Consider the following 22,072-nt stretch of genomic DNA (forward strand, 5'->3'; position numbering starts at 1 on the left):
TGGAATGTTCCTCGAACCAATTCATGACGATTTGACCCTTATGAAATGGTGCATTATCCTGTTGGTAAACACCATCCCCCGCAGGAAAACTGTTGCCATGAATGGGTGAACCTGGTCTGCAACTATGTTCAAGTAGCTTACAGACGTCAGGGATTGTTCTATGAGGATTATGGTTCCTAATGTGCCCCATGAAAACATTGTTCCTGGGCGAGAAACCATGAAAACATGGGCAAGTCCATTGTTATAGATGGAGGGTGGTGATAATGTAATGGCTCTTCGGTGTATATAACGTTTTAAACTAGTAAATTTCAACAAAATATGAACTAAAAATGTCATTTAAAAAAACTGTAGCTTTAGGAGTAAGACTAATTCTCATATTTGTAATCCCTACATCCGAATTAAGTGAAATCAAGTAAAATGAAACAATAATGAATAATGATAAATGAAACAAAAAATTTATTCTCCATTATAGTAAACTTTCTTTATTCTCTCTTTACCATGCCATCTGTTTCATGAACACATTTTCAAGGAAAAAAGTATTTTCAGCATTTATGAATGAAGAACAAAATAGATTTTGAACGTTAGAAATATAACTGAATATATATTTATTAGACAGAAGCGTTGAAAAAAAGAAAAAGAAAAAAGAACAATTTTCGGTTATATTATAAATTCGGCTCTTAGATTAATTTTTACTTTGATTCAAACAATTTTGTTTTAGAAATTTGCTACTTCCTGAGGGTGTTCCTGCCGAACGCCAACATGCACGCTTCATCGTTAAAATCTACAGGGCTGATGGACTACCGCGGATGAACGCTGGAATTGTAGCTAATGTTAAAAAGGCTTTCACAGGAGAAATGAGAGATTTTGTTGATCCATACGTTCAAGTTTCTTTTGCTGGCTTAACGGTAAATGCATGTTCTTTTTCAAATGACAGTTACGAATACAGTGAAATATTCATTATCAGAGCTTCTAAAACTCTCTATAACCAAAAGTTATTTCGTGAACAATTTAAATTTTTCTTTTCATTAGTTGAAACAGCAAGAGGCAAAAACTGGCTCTGAGAGTGCCGGTATTTTTTATTACCGAAAAATGCATTTTTACCGAAGCATGCTACGGAGCAAATAAATCTAATACACTGTAATTTTTACGGTGATAATTACCGTAAAATTACGGAATTACTCTAAATAAATAAATATTATTGTAAAAATTACGGTATAATATTTTACAGTAAAAATGGTTCTTTTGCGGTAAAGAAATTTACGAAAGATGGAGTTAGTACTTCATACAGTAATATGATACTCAAATATTCTTGGAGATTCAACTACCCTTGCTCAGTATGGCTCAAAAATCAATTCCCAGTATTCACAGAGCTGAAATATTTATGCTTTTTCAAAATTCCTTTAATGACGATAAACCATTTTTAAAATGATTTTGAGGAAGGTAAGGGGTGAATAGAGCTATTTACTTTGGATAATCTAAGCTTCTGTTGTGCAAATAAAATAAAAAATTATATATTCTTTTGAAAATGTTGATAATTTCGAATTCAGATTTTACGCTTTCATGTAGCATCCCGCACTTCATAATATTTTTTAAAAACTGCAATTTTTGGTAAATGATAGCGTTAACATATTTGTTATAAATTACAAATTACGTAAAACAATTAGAGGGAATTTACAAAGTATTTTTTTAAGGTCTTGGAGATTCAAATATGAGGTTGTAAAATAACCAAGTGAATGAACAGCTTTTACCAGTAAATAAGCACATAATTTTTTAGTGAATGAACACTTGATATTCTGATTATATTACGACTTTTTAATAACTTTTGAGTAATACAAGTGCCTGAAAACCAGTTTTCTCCTTAAATTGAGGCATGCTATCCTAATAATTTTTAAAAATTTTACACTAGGTGACATAATATATACGTGTATCGAAAAGTTAAATATAATAGAAAAAAATATTTTTTTTATTTTCTCTCTTATGCTTTGTTATTTGACTTAGAATAGCAAAAAGCCCAGAAAAATTTCAGAAACACCAATTATACATTTTGCTTTAATTCAGTTATGAAAATATTAAATTTTGTCTTTATATAAAATCTGTTCTCAGGTAGACCTTATGGGCCACACTTTTCCTAACTTCATATTTTTTAAAAAGAATTTTACTAATATACATCTAAAGTTCTTGAAACTACTATCGTATATCAGCTTCTTCAAGATTTGTCTTTTATATTTACTCCATGTTAAACTGATTTATCACTGGGTTTCATCTTAAGCTTCCCCTACTTTTCATCTCAATAATTTTCTGATCTACTTCCTTCCAATTACTGATCATAACATTACATTCCAGACAGCATTTTTCACATTGCTCAAGAGCAAAGAAAATCACTTTCTGAATTCCCATCAATCAAATCTTCTAAGAAAGAAAATTTTCAGTTCTTCTTTAAAATATGCCAATTTTAGTAACGGTCCTCTCTGCCTGCCTTTCCAAGTCAAACTGCTTGATGATCCCATCAAAATATTTCGATGGTTTATAATGGTTTCAGAGTGGTTCATGATGGTAATAACAACATTTGATAGACACCTTCTTCAAATATTTACCATTTTGCGTTCATGGTTTTTGATATGCCAACAAACTTCTCTCATTCCAAGATGGAAAGTTTTACTTAAATACTACTATGGTAAACCATCAAGAGAAGTTTGATTCTCATGGACTAACATTCCATGATAGTCCATGATGGTTTCAATTATACATTTCCATGATGGTTTATGGGAATTCTTGTTGGTTCTCAGGAATATACTATCAAAACAATTTGGGTTTTTTTTTTATGTTGTGCTATCATAAATCAATCTGAATTCCTGCAGTGGGATGATGGTTGTTCATGATTGTTCCTACATTTGTCTAGAGCATTAGTTTCAAAGCAAATTTATCTATCTTAGAGCCATGTAACATCATATTTCACACACACAGTTCACTAACTTGGAATCTATTTCCAGTGAAGGAATATGTTTGTTCCTTCATTGGATATAAGATATTTTTTTGTATTTTCAATAGAATTTTGATACAGCATATGACTAAAGGTACATGAAAATTTATTTTTTTCCTTCTATTTGCACATAAACATGGAAAAGTCCCAGTTAATGAACACTTGTCCATTCAATGGTTTTTCATCCAGTTAATAAATATCCCGTAATCTCAGTATTTGCTTATGCTATGATGCTTTAAAAAATAAAACGAAACTTCAATAACAATATCTTGATTTCTTTTTTTTTGTGGTGAGAAAAATAAAAGTTACATCCAATTAATTCTGTTTTAAACAGATAACTACTGACACTCACTTTATAATTTTGTCAGCGAAACAAGGTGCTGCACATACACTAACAAATTCAAAAAATTTTCCAAAGAAAGAAGAAGAAGAAATTTTCATGTCACCTGGTAGTAATTCAATACAGTGTCAACTGTCTTCTTATTGTTGTGTAGTAAGCTACTGTTGCCAATCAATCTAAAGAAAACCTTCTAAAATCTTTTTTTCTTAAATCTATATGAAATGTTCAATCACTGGGGTATGTTACTTCACTGGTTGGCTTACCCTATACTACCTTAATGAAAGTCTAGAATTTAAAACGGACAAATATTTTCACAATTATTGAAATTTGCTCAAAAACTGCTCATTGATTTTTCAAGATCTTAAACTTGAGGAAAAGCTATAATTTTTAATTTTATGAACAGTAAAGAATTATCTGGGTTTTAGATAGGACAAGTAACTAAATATTGAACTTTTTTTTAAAAATGGCCAATTTGATGAGATTTTTTTCACCTCGATAAGAATAATCAAAATCAATGAATAATTGTCAATTTCCGCAAATTTATAATGTACAAATAATGCAGCGTTTGAAATAACTAGTTAAGTATTAAAAAAAATTAACTCATAAACATTTTTAATTCTACCAAAACTGTTCCTTTTCTTCATATTAACGTCATTTACAGAATTAATATAGAAGACGCTGACTAAAAGTAGGTTTAACTTGGCCTATGCGTCGTGAATAACTATTGAAAGCTCACAACAGTTATGAAAATAGCATATTATTTGCGAAAAAGCATTATTTCATGTAATTAGCCTGAACAATGTGTTAAGATAGCTTTTCAAGTACCAATGAATGGAAGACAAACGCCTTCTATTTACAAACCCTGATCGTCATTAAAAAAGAAGCGTCTTATTGTATTTTGCAAAGGCGATAAAAAGTAAAAATTTTTTTATTTTGAACGTGATAATTCTATTATTCCCCATGGATTAGTTATTCATTAGACTTTATTAAATCTTTCATAATTGAATAAAATAAAATACTATATTCATGAATTACATTATGCTACACTTTTTATCCGCATAGTTCTAACATTCATTACTGACAAACTCACAACAGTTACAGTTAATTTAACGAACATTATTTATGAAAAAAAGAGGTTTTTTACACATGTTCAGAAAAAACACTCGACGAAAAATAGTCGTAAGTGAAGAAAATTTCTCTGATGAATAGAATTTGTTTCCTTTTTCTATAGTTTGGTTATTTATAAGATTTTATCAAAATTTTCATCAATGAATAAATTTGAAAACTCTATCTATACCTTACATAATGCTACAATTTTATTCGTAACGGCTTAGAAATAAATCTTTTTTTTATATTATTATGAAACATATTTCCTTCAAATGAATTTGTTTATCTTCTCGATAATAAGAATAAAATATTTGTCAAGAAAAGCCTAAGAGTTGAGCATAAATAAAATGCATTCCTAGTAAAATATATTTCTAAATGGGAATTCTAGGAAAGGAAATTTATGGGAGAATTCCCATTAAAATACAGGAGCGAGTTTATTCATGCTTTGATTTCAACTTATCCTGAGGGTGTCTTATTTCGGCTTGAAGTTTGTTTTCACTTTTAGGCAAAAAGATCCATTCAGAAATAAATCAGTGTTTTTTTTATCTATGCAAAGAAATAAACTTTGAAAATAATGTCCGTCTAGCATAAAAATAAAGGAATTTATTAAAAGCAGTTTATTGTAATTGGTTAAAAAAAAAAAAAATAATCGAAACCATTTTCAACATTCGTGCATAATTAAATGTTATGAAAAGATAGCTGATTCAAAATATTTCTTTTCAGCCAATTATTTTTGTTAAGGGCTTAGTTTCAGCTTCTAAGCAGTAAATTAACTTATTAGGCGTCAGTAATTTAATGCTGCAGTCACTGGTGACTGACAGTGTAAACTAAAAAAATTTTCATAGTTTTATGTAAATACTAAGGATTTCCTTACATTTTTCTTAGTTTTTATTTATTACAAATCAAATTTTTATTTATTTCAATCAGTTAGAAGAGCGTTTCACATTGCTATACCACAACACGAGCCCTTTAAACTAACGCGCATGTCCTGATGGGTGTTTCCTAACAAATACAAGTGTTAAGTACCTGAAATCTAACTAATAGATGTAAAGACTGAAATCTAACGTAAGAGCCGCAATGGCTCACGGGATAGAGCGTTCGCCTTCCAATGAGGTGAACCGGGTTCGAATTCCAGCCATGGCTGGTCGACACGAATTCCGCATCCGGCTTGCACCAACCACACTGCTGACTTGAAATATTCTCAGTGGTAAACAGATCATGGGTTAGAGTCCCCTTGCCGTCGAGCTAACTGTGGGAGGTTCACCCAATACAGGATCCAGGAGTTTCCTTGTCTTCTGGTTTGGGTTCAAAATAACAAGGCTACGTAGTTCAACATTAGTCGTCATAAGCCCAAAAATTGGGTCAGCTGTTCAACGACGGTCATAAAATATAAAAATAAAATAGAAACGTGAAAGCCGCGGTGGCTCAGAGATTAAAGCACTCGCCTGGCAATGAGGGGAACCCAAGTTCAAACCCCAGCGGTGGCTGCTTAATATGAATACGGCTCCCGGATTCCACAGACAGCAGTGCTGAAATAAAATATCATCTGTTGTAGACGGATATAGGGTTAGAGCCCCCTTGCTATCGGTCTGGCCGGGGGAAGTTTTCGTGGTTTTCCTCTCTATGCAACACAAATGTCGCAATAAACAGGATATATTGTCCCAACATTGCATTTAGGAGTTTCCTTGTCTTTTGGATCGAGTTCAAAATTACAAGGCTACGGAGTTAAACATTGATTGTCGCAAAATTAGAATTAGATCACTTGTTCAACGCCGGTTATAAACTAAAATCGGAACATGAGAGACGCGGTGGCTCAAATGATAAAAATTCGCCTCCCAAGGAGGGGATCGATCCAGGTTCAAATCCCATTGGTTGCTGGTTGATACAGATTCTGCTCTCGACTCACACCGACCACAGTGTTGACGTAAAATACCCTCAGTAGTAGAAGGATCATGGGTATCCCCTGGCCATCGGGCTAACCATGTGAGGTTTTCGGGGTTTTTCCCTTTCCATGTAACGCAAATGTGTTTTAGTTCCATCAAAAAGTCCTCCACTAAGGCTAGTTTGTCCCAATGCTTGATCCATCCATTGCCTTCTGCTTTGGGCTCAAAATTACAAAGCTACAGAGTTGAACATTGATAGTTGTAAACTCAAAATTGGTTTGGCTGTTCAAAACCAGTTATACAAGAAAAACAAAATAAAAATGTGAGTTTTTAGAAAATAAAAAATCATTATAAATGAATTTATAATAATAAATAGAATATATGTGTGCTTTTATGTTTGCATTTCTATGGCGCATAGGGCTTAACATTATTTGCATTACATTACAATATTTATGATTTTCATCGTTGAAAATTTAAACATGCACTATTCGAAAAATCTAGCAATGGAGAAGAAACTCTTCTCTTATCTTTATAACCTTCTTCGTTGATTTTCAAAATGTGTTTAGCTATAAAATGATCATTTTCTACAATAATGAAAAGAATATCATATACCTAAATGTATTTCTTTTCCTCCCACAGGGAAAGACATCAGTGAGGAAAGGCACATGCTGTCCTGCGTGGAATGAGCAAATAGTATTCACAGAAATGTTTCCTCCGTTGTGCCAACGAATCAAGATCCAGCTGCGGGACAACGATCCAGTCAACGACGCCGTCATCGGCACACACTTCGTAGAACTCTCCAAAATATCCAACGAAGGAGAAAAAGGTGCACAATTACATCAAACCTGAAACAAGTCTAGATAAGTCTTTATATTGCACTGACAGTAATAAACCCGAAAGTTTTCGATAAAGATATTAGCAATCAGGTTTGCACTACTTGTACCGTAAATTATTGACATCCTCCTACTTTTTTTTCTTAAAATTTTCACTAAAAAATTACTTCAAAAATATCCTATATTTGTCACATTGTGGCTTTTAGTAGTTTTTTTGGAGATAACAAAAACATGTGATATGAAGAAAGAGGGAATTAGGTATTTTTCTAATAAAAGCTTTGTGAATCGCTTATGATATATAAGCCAACTACCGTGGTTCAGCTATTGGCTCTAATCTAGTTGATTTTTCATGTATAACTTCTGAAAGAATTGGATGCTAGTGTTGAAAAAATTTTATACTAATAGTATTTATCTCAAAAGTTTTTCAATCTTTCTTATTGCGTGAACTTTAGTAGCCTTTCGGACGATGTCTAAAATGCATGGTTAATATAGAAAGCAATTTTGTAATTTTATATTAAAAGCCTAGTAAATGGGGGGGAAGGTGTTCAATATTTATATCAGAGCGCTCACCTCCCAATGAGGTGCCACATGTTCGAATTCTAGTGGAGGCTGGTTTACGCGAATTTTGCTCGTACCAACCACATTACTGAAGTAAAATATCTTCAGTGGCAGACAGATCATTTTTAGAGACCCCTTGACGTCGGAATAACCATAGGTTTGTGTAGTTTTCTTCTCCATGTAACGCATATGAGAGTTGATTCCATCATGAAGTCCCCCATGCCACGAAGGCTAGTTTGTTGCAATGCTTGCTTGATCCAAGAGTTCCTTTATCTCCCTGGTTGGATTTCAAAATTACAAGACTACGAGGATACGGCAAATCGCAAACGCAAAAATTGGGTTGACTGCTCAATGCCTGTAATAAAATAAAATATATTTATCTATGTGTAAGCTAAAAAGTTCTTCTATTGACGCTAAACTAAAATAATTTTTTCGCAAAATATACCAAAAAAATTTATGTTTGTCTTGAGATTACATTTTGCACTAGAATTTACCTCAAAAACTACCCGAAATGCAACCTGATTTTGCTATCTAATTTATAGCGCTACCTGATTATCTATGTGTAACTCTAAAGTGAATATTAAATCTATATTAAAGTTTTTGTTTATACGTGAAGTCAAACTCGTTAGATAGTATTGTATATTATGTTATGTAGTTTAGTGTACATAGATTTGTTTTTCCTATCTTTCATAGGTTTTCTTCCTACTTTTGGCCCATCATATGTGTATTTATACGGATCCCCCCGAGATTATTCTTTATTTGACGAGCACACAACACTTAACGACGGCTTGGGAGAAGGAGTTATGTACCGGGGCAGGATCCTGATGGCTGTAAAAACAGAAATTCTAGATTCTTTAGATATTTCACCCTCCAACGTTGAAATTGAAATGGCGAACCCCATATCAGAGGTATTTATGTCTTCTCTGCTTTCTGAACACAGCTTTCTTCTCAATTGTGACATTAAAAAGATTCTCGCGTAAGAGAGAATGTTTTATATTACATTATTAAATTATTTCTTAGTCTAAAGAAAATTATAATCCTTAGCAATTTAATTCGAAACATCTCAAGTCTTAGATGGTTTTAAGTACAAAATAATATGGAAGAGGAAGAAGTATGTGAAAGGTGGGTTAAAAGAATTGTCAATCAATGAAAATACTTGACTGAATGCAATACAGAAAAGAAATCGTGATCCCTTTTTTACGATCACTGGTTACCTATTGGTCAAATGCTTTTTTTTTCGGTTTGACTCCGATAAATGCCAAAACATCTCAAATCATGGGTTGCAAAAACTATCTCCATTGATGTTTGTCGTCGGATTGGTTTTCAAATCCTGGCTATATACGTGTTTCAAGACGTCACCAAATACTTTTCATTTTTCAGTATTCATATTTATAATAAAATCACCATCAAGACAAAAATTATAAGTTAATAATAAGAAGAATATAAAAAATACTTGAAATTATTATTATGTAAATACATTAAGAATGACTGCTGGTGAAAATAAAAATAATTCTAAGAAAATTATCAAACAGCAGCTGTCGCCATAGCAACGCATGCAATGACGACGCATGCGCACTGTTTACTATTACTCTTGAACACGGTTAAAAAGTGTGATGAAGCCCAAATAAAGTGCGCACGCCATAAAATCCGAAGCAAGACCAATTTTGCCAATGGGTAAAAATGCCTATATTTTGCCCCGGTTCAATCTTAAATTCTTTTGAAATTCGAAATATAAAATGATAATGTAAATTCCAAACATTATTAAAACTGCTTATTGGTTTGCTTCTAATTTTTTTCAGGGGTCTTACGGGCGAAATGACGAGTTTTTTCTGTTTGGCTGTCTGCTCGAAGCAACTATGATTGACCGAAAAATCGGAGAAAAACCGATATATTTCGAAGTCACTTTAGGTAATATACGTGCTTTCCTCCAGGCTTGTGTTACACATGAAAAACGTATACATAACTTTATTTATTTCTCAATCTTTTAGGAAATGCTGGCAATATGTTGGATTCCAGCCGAATGATACGTGGCGATGAGGAGGAGTTGGACTCTGGATCTGATTCAGGTGATGGCTCTTCCTACGGCGAAGCTTCTTGTCCGATACAATCAACAACACCACCCCTAAAACCAATATCCAAAGACAGGTAAAAACTTGTTTGTTTAACTAAAAATATTCATTAGTCAAATTTGATTCAATTTGTTTATTCATATTGCAAGCCTAATCTTGAATATCATAGAACAACTTGGACAACTTCAGCGTCTTCGGAAAAATGCTTCCTGCAGTGGATTCCCGCCCATGTGAACCTAGAGTTCAATGAAATAGCTGATTCCTTGGCTAAAAATTCCAGAGATCTCATTCAAAATACAATCCCAACCACGTTGGCAGATGCAAATGCTTTTGCAAAGTCAAGACTATTCCACTTTAAAAATCAAAGCCCACGATCAAATAACTAATCTTGACATCGATAGGCATCGCCACTACTCTCATCAGACTAAGAACAAAACATCATAAAAACATGAAAATTTCTACAGATGGGACTAAAAAATATCAAAACTGTGGCAACTGTCTTAATGTGGAACTGACACCATATCATGTTTTTAACTGCCCTGCATCGCTGCAGGCCTTCACCTCTTAAACTACTCCACAGAAGAGGATTTTTATTCATTTAATGCCATAGAAATAACAAAAACTATTCAAGCACACCATGAAATATGATTCAATAGAGGATACGACATCAACCAACCAACTATAATTCAAATATTTTCGTTTCATTATATTTTTCTTTACGTTTGTTAGTAGTGGATATGCTTAATAATTATAGATATTATAGATAAGTTAAAAAGATTTCTGGCATGGACGTCTCAGATTTTGAGATGATAAAGTTGACTGAAGTCGCAAGACCTTGTAACAAGAAAATTTACATAGCCTCACATCTTGCACATGGCATCAACAAAGCAACAAGTTTTACTTAAAATTTAGAATAATTAACCTGCATGACAAAAAAAATTTACAGTATTTAGCGATCGAATTTAATCTCTATTCAGTGTGTACGAAGAAAATATGGCGAGAAAAATACGACCTTTAAAGAAAAGGCGCGTGTAAAATCCAGTAGAAGGATTAATCATATTAATTTGGCATGACATAAAAACAATCACGACTGTTAGAGACAATCTATATAGATAAAGTTAAGTGTTTATATATGTGCGTGTATGTGTATATGAATGAATGAACCTTATACAAATCTACACTAAATTTGATGTAGATAGGAAGAAGAAACTGTGAACCTAACTCTCTACATTGAAACTCCCTCTGACCACTGGCTCGCGTTCAACATCCCAAGGAAGGAGTTTTCCATAGAATTTGATAAATATTTTATTACATGAGTATTATTCTAGCTTACAGTTCTAAGCAATCAAGAATTAGTTTCATCGCACGGTTTTGTGAATTATTTTTCTTTGCTTTCTTATTTCAGGTTGTCAAAAGAAAATTTAACGTAAATATTTTCGTGACAAATGGTGATGAGGCCACCTAAATAATATCTTAACAGAGATATAAAATCACGCGATCATATTTAATCAATCATTCTCATATTTGATACTTACGCTTCTAAACCTCTATAAATTTAAATAATGGAAGCTCAACAAGAACTAATAACATAAAATTGAAATTATCTAATGAGACATGAGAAAATTAGAGTAATTTCAGAAAATCATAAGTTTCGTAATGTTGATTAATACTGATTAATTGCAATGTTTTCAACGATGTTTTCCTTTTGTAATTAGTTTATGTAATTTACTTTTGTATTTTTTTTTTTGTGTGTTTTGTATTTCTTTTGTCTTTTCCTGGACTTTTTACAAAACCTTTTGGGTACAGAGAGAGCAAATTTAGACATTTGTCGATAGAAAAGGTTTTGTGTTTTTTATAACTTCCGGAGCTGGTATCCCCTGGCGATGTCAACTTCGGTTGTCATTTTTATATTTTTCATTATTTTAATTTTTTTTTCTTTAAAAGTTTCAATTGGTTTCAATTTTCTAATAGAATTTCTGCTGTATTGCGCAAATTTCCTTTGGAATTGTAGTATTTAACTACTTTATACATGATTTCTGCTTTCTTTTTTTATTACCGATCAATTAATTATTTTATTTTTTCCCCTTGCAACGTACGATTATTCAGATAGTGTTAAATATAAGCATTACTAAACCTCAAAAATTGTCTCTGCAATATGAGTATAGTATATATTTTATGTGCACGCAAATTTATGTAGATAAAAAACTCACGTATATGTAATATTTTGCTCGAGATTTTTTTTTCGAAAGATTTTTCCGAAGTCAAAGTTTATTTCAAAAGAATATCTATGTTTCCTAACATGTTACACAATAAAGCAGATATAATAAAATCAAATTTCTACTATCACAAGATTTCCCTGTTAACTAAAATTATTATGAAAATTGAAACAAAGAAATGCAATTAAATGATACATAATTGCTTTAATATAATTATTTTTTGAATTTTGACACCATTTTTTTAAAACTTCATATAGATATGGAGAAGAAAGTACTGTATGGAAATGAAATTTGTGGTAAAAAATAAATAAATTAAAAATAAACATAATTCTGATTAATAAAACCAATATATACGGTATTTAAGCCATTCATTTGTTAATTTTTCTGTTTATATGGATTATATTCTGTTTTTCTGTTACGGTTCACCGGGAATTTCGGTTTTCAAAATTATAGTTCTGTCTACCCATACATATAGAAAAAAATACAAATTTAAGAAATGAATTCCATCAAATAAATGGTTTTTCTGCCATAGTTTAACATATGATAAAATTACCAAATGTTACACCATTTACCAAATTTATCGCACATTATAAAACCGAGTTTCTTGATTTTTCCATGGAGACAGAAACACAAGGAATTTTACCATATTTTTTTTCAATGCACTACAATAAAATTTCGTTATTCTGCTAATTTTTTGTTGTTTCCGGGTACTCAAAATGCTATGCACTTAAACTATGATATTCCTTATTTCTTTTGAAAATTTATACACCTCATCATCTTCGATTTCGGATTGAATGAATAAATTTGACTACAAGTACTAAAAATAATTACTTTTATGAATCTAAAATTAGTGAGTCATGTTTGAACTTTACACCCAAGCAATTCTAAGATAAAGAAGCTTAATTTCCCTAACTTATATTTTCCATTTGTATTAAACATGAAATTGCACTTTCTCGCCGACGAACTCTTTTATAATCGATTTACGAGCTCCAAGGCAAAAGCTGAAGAGTTTCGCTCACAATCACAGGATTTTGCGAACTCTGACAAGCTCCGAATTTTTAATTTCCTCCTGAAAATTGAGAAAGTAATTTCGATGTTTCTAAAACCTCATGCATGCTGAAAACTTAAAAGTTAAATTCAAGTCTTTGTAAATCTATCTTTCTTGTCTTTTAGGAAGAAATAACGTATAGCTTGATTTTAAACAAAAATTATAGAAGTACATTTTTCCCATATTTAACTGTTTCATTGCGTAAACAATTTAAATATCTTAAACTTAAAAAATGCAAATATTTGTATCATGGAAGCTACAAAATATTTTTACATCAGTTTGTATATAATAAGTCTACAATGGTATTGTAATCAGTATCAAATATAAGTATCAGTATATATAGGTACATAAATTCCCATATATCTAAGTATATAAGTATCAGTATAGATAAGTATATAAGTATCAGTATATATAAGTATGTAAGTATCAGCATATACAAGTGTCAGTGTATCAGTTTCACTTTAAAGTATAATTCTTGCACAAGATGTCCCGCAATTATCATTCCTAATGTATGTATAGATTCAGAATCCTATTAAAAAATGAAGCAAAAAAAGACGAAATATAATTTTTTTAAGTATACTATTTATAAAAAGAAGAAATAAAATGCTATACTAATCTTTCCAACCACTAGTGTAGAAGACGAAATGACAAATATCAAAGCCAGCTTGATTGTCGAATGACACTTTGATGTGTTTCTAATATTCGTCATGACAAATTTCTTATTTTTTTAAATATTGAATGATAACAAAATAAAAAAATTTATAGTTTCATTACATATCTTTATCAAATGTATTATTTCTTTTTCTTTTTATGTTTTTTAAGCATTTAACAAGAGGTTAATTTTTCTACCAAAATAGTTCTTTATAATCATTTTTATTATAATCTTATTTTAAAGTTTTTTACTAGAAGTGAATGTTCCTTTCCAGAAAGTTTTTTTATAATCATAAGTTCTTTATAATCGTATTATAATCATATTTATTATAATCATAAGTTCTTTATAACCGTATTATAGCTATGTTTATTATAATTATATTTTTTAAAGCTTTTTACAAGAACTTATTGTTTTTTTCTGAATAATTCTTTGCAATCATTTTATTATAATCCTAAATTTGAAGCTTTTTACAAGAAGTGATTATTTCTTTATAAATAGTTCTTCATAATCATAAGCTCTTTATAATCATATTATAATCATGTTTATAAGAATCATATTTTTTAAGATATTTTCAATTGAAGGGATTATTTCTTTCCAAATAGTTTTTTATAAAGACAAGTTTTATAATTATATTACAATCGTGCATTTTTAAACTTTTTACAAGAAGTTATTATCTTTTTCTAAATTAATCTTTATATTTATAAGCTTTATATTATTTGTACTGATAAAATTTTATGTTATAAAAAAAAATATACAATAAGCGTAAAATGTGTTGCAGGCAATATTACTACATTTCTTATGGAGATAACAAACCATGCGTGTGGGTTAGAAGCATATGGCAAGATCATCGACGAAGAATGTACAGTTCTAATGTGTTGTCAAAAATAGGAGATAAATTGGTAAGTAAAATCCATATTATATTAAGCGATTATACGTTGTACGCTTTGTTATTGATTACCAAAAATCTTTACTTAGCAAAAAAATGCCTCTTTTATGAAAATCACACTGGTATTCCCACTTAAGTTGAAATCGTATTCTTCTAGTGGATATGTAATAAAAATACTTACTATATCATTTGTGCAGTAAAAATGTTAACCCATTCATCTTGGAAAAATATTTACCATACCATTCATGTTGTAAGACTATTAAGGCACTTATGTAGCATTTTCACGTGTTATATTAATTTATTCTCGTAAAAATTTTTCGAATAGAAAATGAGGTATTTGTACATATTTCTCATTCTAAGACTTAGTTTCTCATATTTTCTAGAATATCACTTAACATGTTCTTCCAAAAATCTGCTTAATTGTCTGAAATAAAACATAGTAGTATTACAATTTTCCTTATACAATTTTTCTCAGACACAAAACATTATTTTTCATTACAAGTCTCTCGAAATATTTACAGTCAGAAACAAAACATTGGTACGGTCTTATTAAATATTTATTTTCAGAAATGAAACATTGCAATTTTAATTAAATTATTATTGTCAAAAATAAATCATTGCTAGTTTGATTGAATAATTATTGTCAGGAATGAAACATTGTAAGTTTAATTAAATATTTTTTGTCAGAAGAAAAACATAGCAATTTTAATTAAATGATTATTTTGAAAAATAAAACATTGCAAGCGTTATCAAATATTTGTTTTCAAAAATAAAACGTTGCAAGTTTGATTACTAACTTATTATCAAAAATAAAACATTGCAAGTGTAATCAAATACTTATTCTCAATAATGAAACGTTTCAAGTTTGATTACTAACTTATTATCAAAACTAAAACACTGTAAGTTCAGTTAAATAATTATTGTAAGAAAAAACATCACTGCTGAGTCTCAAGTTCTATTAAATTATTATTTTCAATCGAAAGTAATAAGTTGAATTGCTAATCAGGAGTTTTCCCAAAATACATATTAGTTGTTTTCATGTAAGCTACATTAACTTATAAAAATTTACATTAACTTATAAAACTTAACTGAATAAAAGCGAATTTCCAGTCTTGTTACATCACAATATCAATCCCAGTTAACTATCTATCCATATTTTAAATAAAATATCTACATAGATCTTTCATGTATTCCTTACAGATTAAATATCATCTGATAGACTGTGTTTCAATACGATCGTTACCTTAAATTACCCTCTTGAAATTTGTCAGAGCTTAAAAAAGGAAACTATTTAATTAAACAAAGCTTTGAAACTATTTTCTAGAGAAATAAATTATTGCGTGGGACACTAAATATAATCGATGGCATCAAAGAGAAATAAATAGTTTTCTGAAACGCGTCTAGAGTTGTTGATAGTTTCATCAGAATTCAGAGCAGATACTCACCGATTTCTAAAAGTTTCTTAGCCTGTTGACGTTCAACTTATTATTTTCAATTGAAATGTTTTCAGCAATTATTTTCAATCGAAAGAAATAACTGGAATTTTGAATCAGTAAATTTTCCAAAACGCATATCATTTTTTTTTAAGTAATCCAGATTAATTTTTAATGTGTACAAAAAAAATTCCAGTCTTATTGCCTTACAATATCAATCCCAGTTGACTATCTATATATATTTTAATTAAAATATCTACATAAATCTTTCATATAATCCTTGCAGATTAAATATCTTCTGATAGAATGTATTTTAATGCGATCGTAACCTTAAATTACTGTTTTGAAATTTGTCACAAGCAATTTAAAAAAGGTATCTATTTCATTAAACCAAACTTTGAAACTATTTATTCTCCAAATTAATTATTGTCTGTCACACTAGATATAATTCGATGTGCTCCTAGAGAAATAAATAGTTTTCCTTAACACGTCTAGACTTGTTGAAAGCTTCATCAGAATTCAGAGCAGATACTCTCTGATATCTAAAAGTTCCTTAGCTTGTTGACGTTTAACTTATTAATTCCTTTGTGTACAGGAGGAGGGATTGTCTGATGTACAAGAAATGATCCGCTTGGAGAAGCCACATGCCGATAAGAGATTACGGGGAGTTCTGGAGGAGTTGGGGACGGGTTGTAAGTAAGTAACTTCCTTCGTTCTGTTAGTATATTTGAATAAGAAAATAAGTAATCCCGGAAAAGATTGATGGAAGAATTTTGTAAAGGAACTATGGTAAATAGGATGTGTGTTATTTATGATTTAAAGAATAGAATCTTTTCCAGTTTAAAGATTATCTTTTAAACCATTCTTTTAAAGACTAAATGTTTTTGAAGTAAAAATTAAATAAAAATAAGGAGTACTTAATTCTTTGTTATGTATAATAAAATTTATAAAATGAAATATGAAAAAAATCTAAAATCTGTCATGAAACAGTGATGTACTTGTTTCCTTGCTGTAATGAAGCACCTTTGTTAGTGTCAAAACACGTGATGGAATATTGAAGCAGGAGAAGTTACAAGAAAGATAAGAGAAAATAATAAGAAATATTGACCAATGAAGTATACGGTATGAAATTCCGAATAAAACTACGATATGAAGTATAAGTTCATATGGTAACGGTTTACTGGAAATTCTGATTTTCAAAACTTTAGATCTTATTTCCACACATTTAGTAAAAAAATACACAACTGAAAAGTAAACTTTACGAAATAAATGGATTTTATGCCATGCTCTAAGGCACAATGATAAAATTATCAAATTTTTGCATATTTATCTAATTTTACCATATATTATAAAACCATACTTTAATGTTACTTTTACAAAAATTATTTCCAAAGGACATCGGAAAAAACTAACGAGCTTTTTAATTTTCCCATAGAGCAAGAAATACGGTAAATGGGACTATAGTTATAGTAGTTTTAGCCATACTTTTTAACGCAGCGTAGCACTATAAAGATAGTTCACTTCCCAACAATACATTTATGGCTACTTTGGAAACAAATATGGCATAAATGTACAACAACGATTTAACGATTTTATTTTTTACTCATGAAACTATTTATTAAACTAGAGAAATATAGAAATGTTAAAAGATCATTATTCATAATTATTCCTTGAATTCGAATCTCTATATAAAAATTGAAAAGTTAATAGACAATTCCGAATATTGCGAGCAAAAAAAAGTTCCTTCTAAGAGCAATATATTAAGTATAAGATAACTATTTTGTCAAGATGTTTTGACAGTTATCATATTCTTGCAAATATGACCATAAACCTAATTTACGGCATTGAACGTTGCCTTTATTCAGAAGACGATCGTAATTTAACATGCACGAAACACAAAATTATGATCCACAACAAAACGAACATTCCAAACTTTACTACAAAATTAATGCGCGACATATTCTATAGAAAAAATCCACCATACGTTTGGATGTGATGAAATCTAAAAATACAAATCAATAAGAATTACCAAGATTTTGCCATTATAACGTTTTCTAAACTATCTTTTATTAGTAAATATCAGTTTTCGAAATTTTTTTCAAATTAATTTATTTAGTTTAAGTGATACTTTTTAGTAAAGTTTTCAGCAGATACAATATATATTACTTAACAGAACTCAAAACAATACAATACACTGTAAAATTTTCCGGATCCGGATTTCCAGGTGAAAAATTCCGGAAAAAATCCCGATAGTATAAAGTCCCGGTACTTTGGGTACGTCAGCGTCATCCAGAAAAATGTTTTTCACAGTAAAATCTATATTTACTTTAGAATATTCTACCGTAATTTTTTTACAGTAATATTTATATATTTAGAGTGATTCCGTGATTTTGCGGTAATAGTTACAGCGAAAATTACGATATATCATATTTTTCTGTTCCGTAACTTGCTCCGGTAAAAATGGATTTTACGGTAAAAAGTACTGGTACTTCGAGTGCCGGTAATTTTTATTGTAATTTGATCCTGAATTTTTTTACATTGTAGAGGAGCAAAATCAAAGAGCTTAGGTCCGATTTTGTTCCCTTATCCCATTGGTTCTTCTCTTAATGCTACTTGTTTGCTTGTAGTTTATCCTGTTTGTTTGTAATTTATCGATCTTTTTCTCATATTCTTTGTTTCAGCACAGAAGAAAGTGCTTCATTATAGTACCAAAACGTTCATACGTCTTTTTTGAGAGAATATTTATGTTTTTTTAACGTTATTTTATGTACTTATGAAATTAAAGTCTTATAAAATCACAGAGTCCTAAAATAAGGGATTTAAAGCAGTTGTGATGTTAATCAAGGCTTAAAGAAACAATATGAATGGTTTTACAAACAGATTCCTTAATGAAAAACTTACGAAAGGTATATTTTTTTAACAAAAATTACGCTAAGTAAAAAAAATGACTGCTAGTACGGAAATTACTTTTCAAATAGGAAATGTTTTTGAAAAAAAAATAGTAAAGTCTGTTTTTTTTCCCCTAAGAAATAACTTACTGCTATAATAAAACTTGTAAGGAAAAAATAACTGTTGATAACATCTTCTATTTATTATGTATTTTACATGTCATTGTCAGGAAGAAGTTTAGAAGTTTAAATACACTGAATCATATAAATTTCAATTATTAATTTAATTATTAATAATTTATTTATAATATGTTTTAATTATTAATTTAATTATTATTAATTAAATTATAATATGTTTTAATTATTGAGATTATAAAATTTTATTATATAATTCTTGATTATATAACCTAATAGAGACCTGGTTGTTTTTTCATGTGTTTTTATCATTTCGCATCATGTTGACCGATGGTTACTGTTTTATTATGTCCCATTTTGATAAAACTTTATGAAAAAATGTAACAAATTAAGTTATAAAAACTTTCGTGTGGAAATATAAGCACTGCAATAGCAAGTAAATGCAAATTGACATAAATTTGCGATAAATAATAATTTTATCCTAAATTATTTTTCTCATTCTTCAATGGTAAAGAAAAGTATTTTCCAAAATTTTTTCATTAGTTAAATTGCAACTTAAAGGCTCGGAAATTTTATAAAAATTTAAAATTAGTACGTTCAGAACAAAATATTCAAACTATAAAAAGTGCATGGCGAAAAAATTCTGGAAAAATTATAGTATTGTATGGTAATAACATTAAAAATTCATTATTCTGGTTAATAAAATTAAAATATGCAAAATATCGTAATTTTGGTTAATAAAACCGAAATATACAGTATTTAAACTATTTAGTAATTTTCTCCGTTCACATGGCAACAGTTTAAAGGAAATTTTGGTTTTCAAAATTATAGTTCTTATTATCACGCATTTAGTAAAAAATACAAGACTGGAAAATAAATTTTACCGAATAAATGGTTTTTATATCATGCTCTAAGGTAACATGATAAAATTACCAAATTTTACGACATTTACCAAATTTTATCACATGTAATAAAGCTATATGATGGCTTTATTACACGTGATTATAATGAATTGGTAATGAATTCACCGAAATAATATTCAAGGTACTTCGATAAAAATTATCGAGATTTTTAGGGTTGCCACAGAGCCAGAGACCCGGTAAATTTTACCATATTCTGGTAGTTCAGTCTATAGTTTTTTCACAGTGTGGTAATTGTTTTTCGTTTTTTTTTTTACTACCGACCCTCACTATTTTTCAAAAAGTTTTTTTTTTCTTTTTTTTTAAAATTGTTTGAAATTTTTACAACACAAATGGAATCACCTGAGGCAACATATGAGTTTCGAACAAAATATTTATTTCAAGCAAAAGTTAATCCCAACTTTTCATTAGCTTGAACAGAATCCGAATGGGTCCATGAGCCACTTTTCTTGTAAACTTTGTATTACTTAATAATGGCAGCTCCAATACACTTGTGCGTTAAATTTTACTAAAACTGAAAATGGTACGATAAAAATGATTTTTAAAAACTTGTCGAAGTAATGTGAAAAGTTCAATATTTTAAAGTTTAGTTCTGGTGCTAATTTTCTTACTGATTCTTTTTGTTTTCTGCAGTCGTTTTCTGACGATTCTAAAAGGAGCTGGTGGTAGTGCATCGACTAAAACAAAGCTGGACAAAGAAAGAACCAAGCTTTGTCAAAGAGAGCTGGCAAGTAAACAATTCTCACTTTCATAATGATGCATCAATTGTCAACAAATTACACTGTACTTATACGCAAATGCTAACTCTCTATATATAAAAAATGCTAAGACCTAGCATATTATATATATGTTTATTTTATATGTTTTTTAAAAAAGAAAGAAATGAAAGAAACGTTTCTTTGAAATGGCAGCATACAAATCACATAAGTATTCTTTACAAAGGTATGTAGCGATCATAGCTTCGAAAAAAAGAATTTCTTGTTTGCCAGCCGTCATGGTAGAAATAAAGTACTTTATACGTAAGCAATTATAATTCTATAACCCGTACAATTTTATTTAACCCCTTAACGATCGGTTAATTTTCAGGAAAACGGTCATAAAAGTGCCTATTTTGCCAAATATACGTGTTTGATTAGTGCTGACATCTAGTTTAAAATTAACTAACTATCTACAATTATCTTTAAAAAATCCTGGTACTGCCATCTGGTGTGAAAAATGAGAAATAAAATGTTTTCCGGGCAAAAGAAATGAATTAGTTTTATTCTTATTTGAGCGTTACTACTGAACATTCCATCCCGGAAATTTCACGGGAGCGAAAAGGAATGGGTTAATCTGCATCCTATCACGTTATTCAACGATTAAATAAATATATGCGAGTACCATGACTATCCATTACAAATAAACTGGCAGCTTGAAATTTACAATATAAAATTAGCAGCAAGTAAAATTAACTGGTCGAAAATTCATACTATAATAACCACTTTTCCAAAACTCAATACAGGAAATACTGTAATACGAACACCACGCAAAATCCCACAGACATCTCATTTATCAAGAACTCCTTTACGAACAGGTATCACGAAAGTAATACAAATAACAAACTGAAGAAATCAATTTCTCTTAGAAGGATATTAATCTTGACGTCGGAGAATCAATGAAGAATCGTTATCGTGAACTAAGTTGACTGTACCAATTTACGATTATTCATTACCCTTAAACTGAAGATTAATTTTGAGTTTCGTAGTTTGTTCTCTATTTTAACATATTTCAAATCAAAATTGGTTGTTTTTATTTAAAATACAACTGATTTTACTTTTTCGTATAACATTTTTTCAAGCAATTTGATTTTTTTAAGTGTATTTTAAAACCTTGTTATTGTTATTTTTTTTTGTTCATATGTATTGTACATCAGTGATATTAGTTATATCGTAAATTTTTAAATTTGTATATAAGTGGAAAGATTAAGAGCAATCTCCGTGGTACCGGAGGTTTCTATGTATCATGAAAGTTTAAAAAAATTTGAGAAAAAAAGAAGAAAGGATTCTTTGCAATCAGTAAAAGAATTGCAGTAACTTTTAATATCAAATATTGTGCTTTCAAAGAAAACTACAATTTACAATAAAC

The 22,072-nt window shown here is 29.8% G+C and overlaps 1 protein-coding gene across 2 annotated transcripts in view; it reads left to right on the forward strand.

Moving 5' to 3' along the window:
- LOC107436426 (otoferlin) overlaps positions 1–22,072 on the forward strand; it is a 362,347-nt gene that overhangs the window by 269,287 nt on the left and 70,988 nt on the right. For both annotated transcript variants that reach the window (XM_087157560.1, XM_087157561.1), the window contains exons 14-21: positions 719–905; positions 6,950–7,136; positions 8,395–8,609; positions 9,501–9,609; positions 9,690–9,846; positions 14,465–14,585; positions 16,601–16,701; positions 20,582–20,675. In XM_087157560.1, the coding sequence (XP_087013686.1) occupies positions 719–905; positions 6,950–7,136; positions 8,395–8,609; positions 9,501–9,609; positions 9,690–9,846; positions 14,465–14,585; positions 16,601–16,701; positions 20,582–20,675 (1,171 nt within the window). The remainder of the gene's footprint in view (positions 1–718; positions 906–6,949; positions 7,137–8,394; positions 8,610–9,500; positions 9,610–9,689; positions 9,847–14,464; positions 14,586–16,600; positions 16,702–20,581; positions 20,676–22,072) is intronic.

This window comes from Parasteatoda tepidariorum, chromosome 2 (genome assembly GCF_982258835.1).
Source record: "Parasteatoda tepidariorum strain Cologne lab strain chromosome 2, Ptep-v5.0, whole genome shotgun sequence".
In the NCBI taxonomy this organism is placed as follows: domain Eukaryota; kingdom Metazoa; phylum Arthropoda; class Arachnida; order Araneae; family Theridiidae; genus Parasteatoda; species Parasteatoda tepidariorum.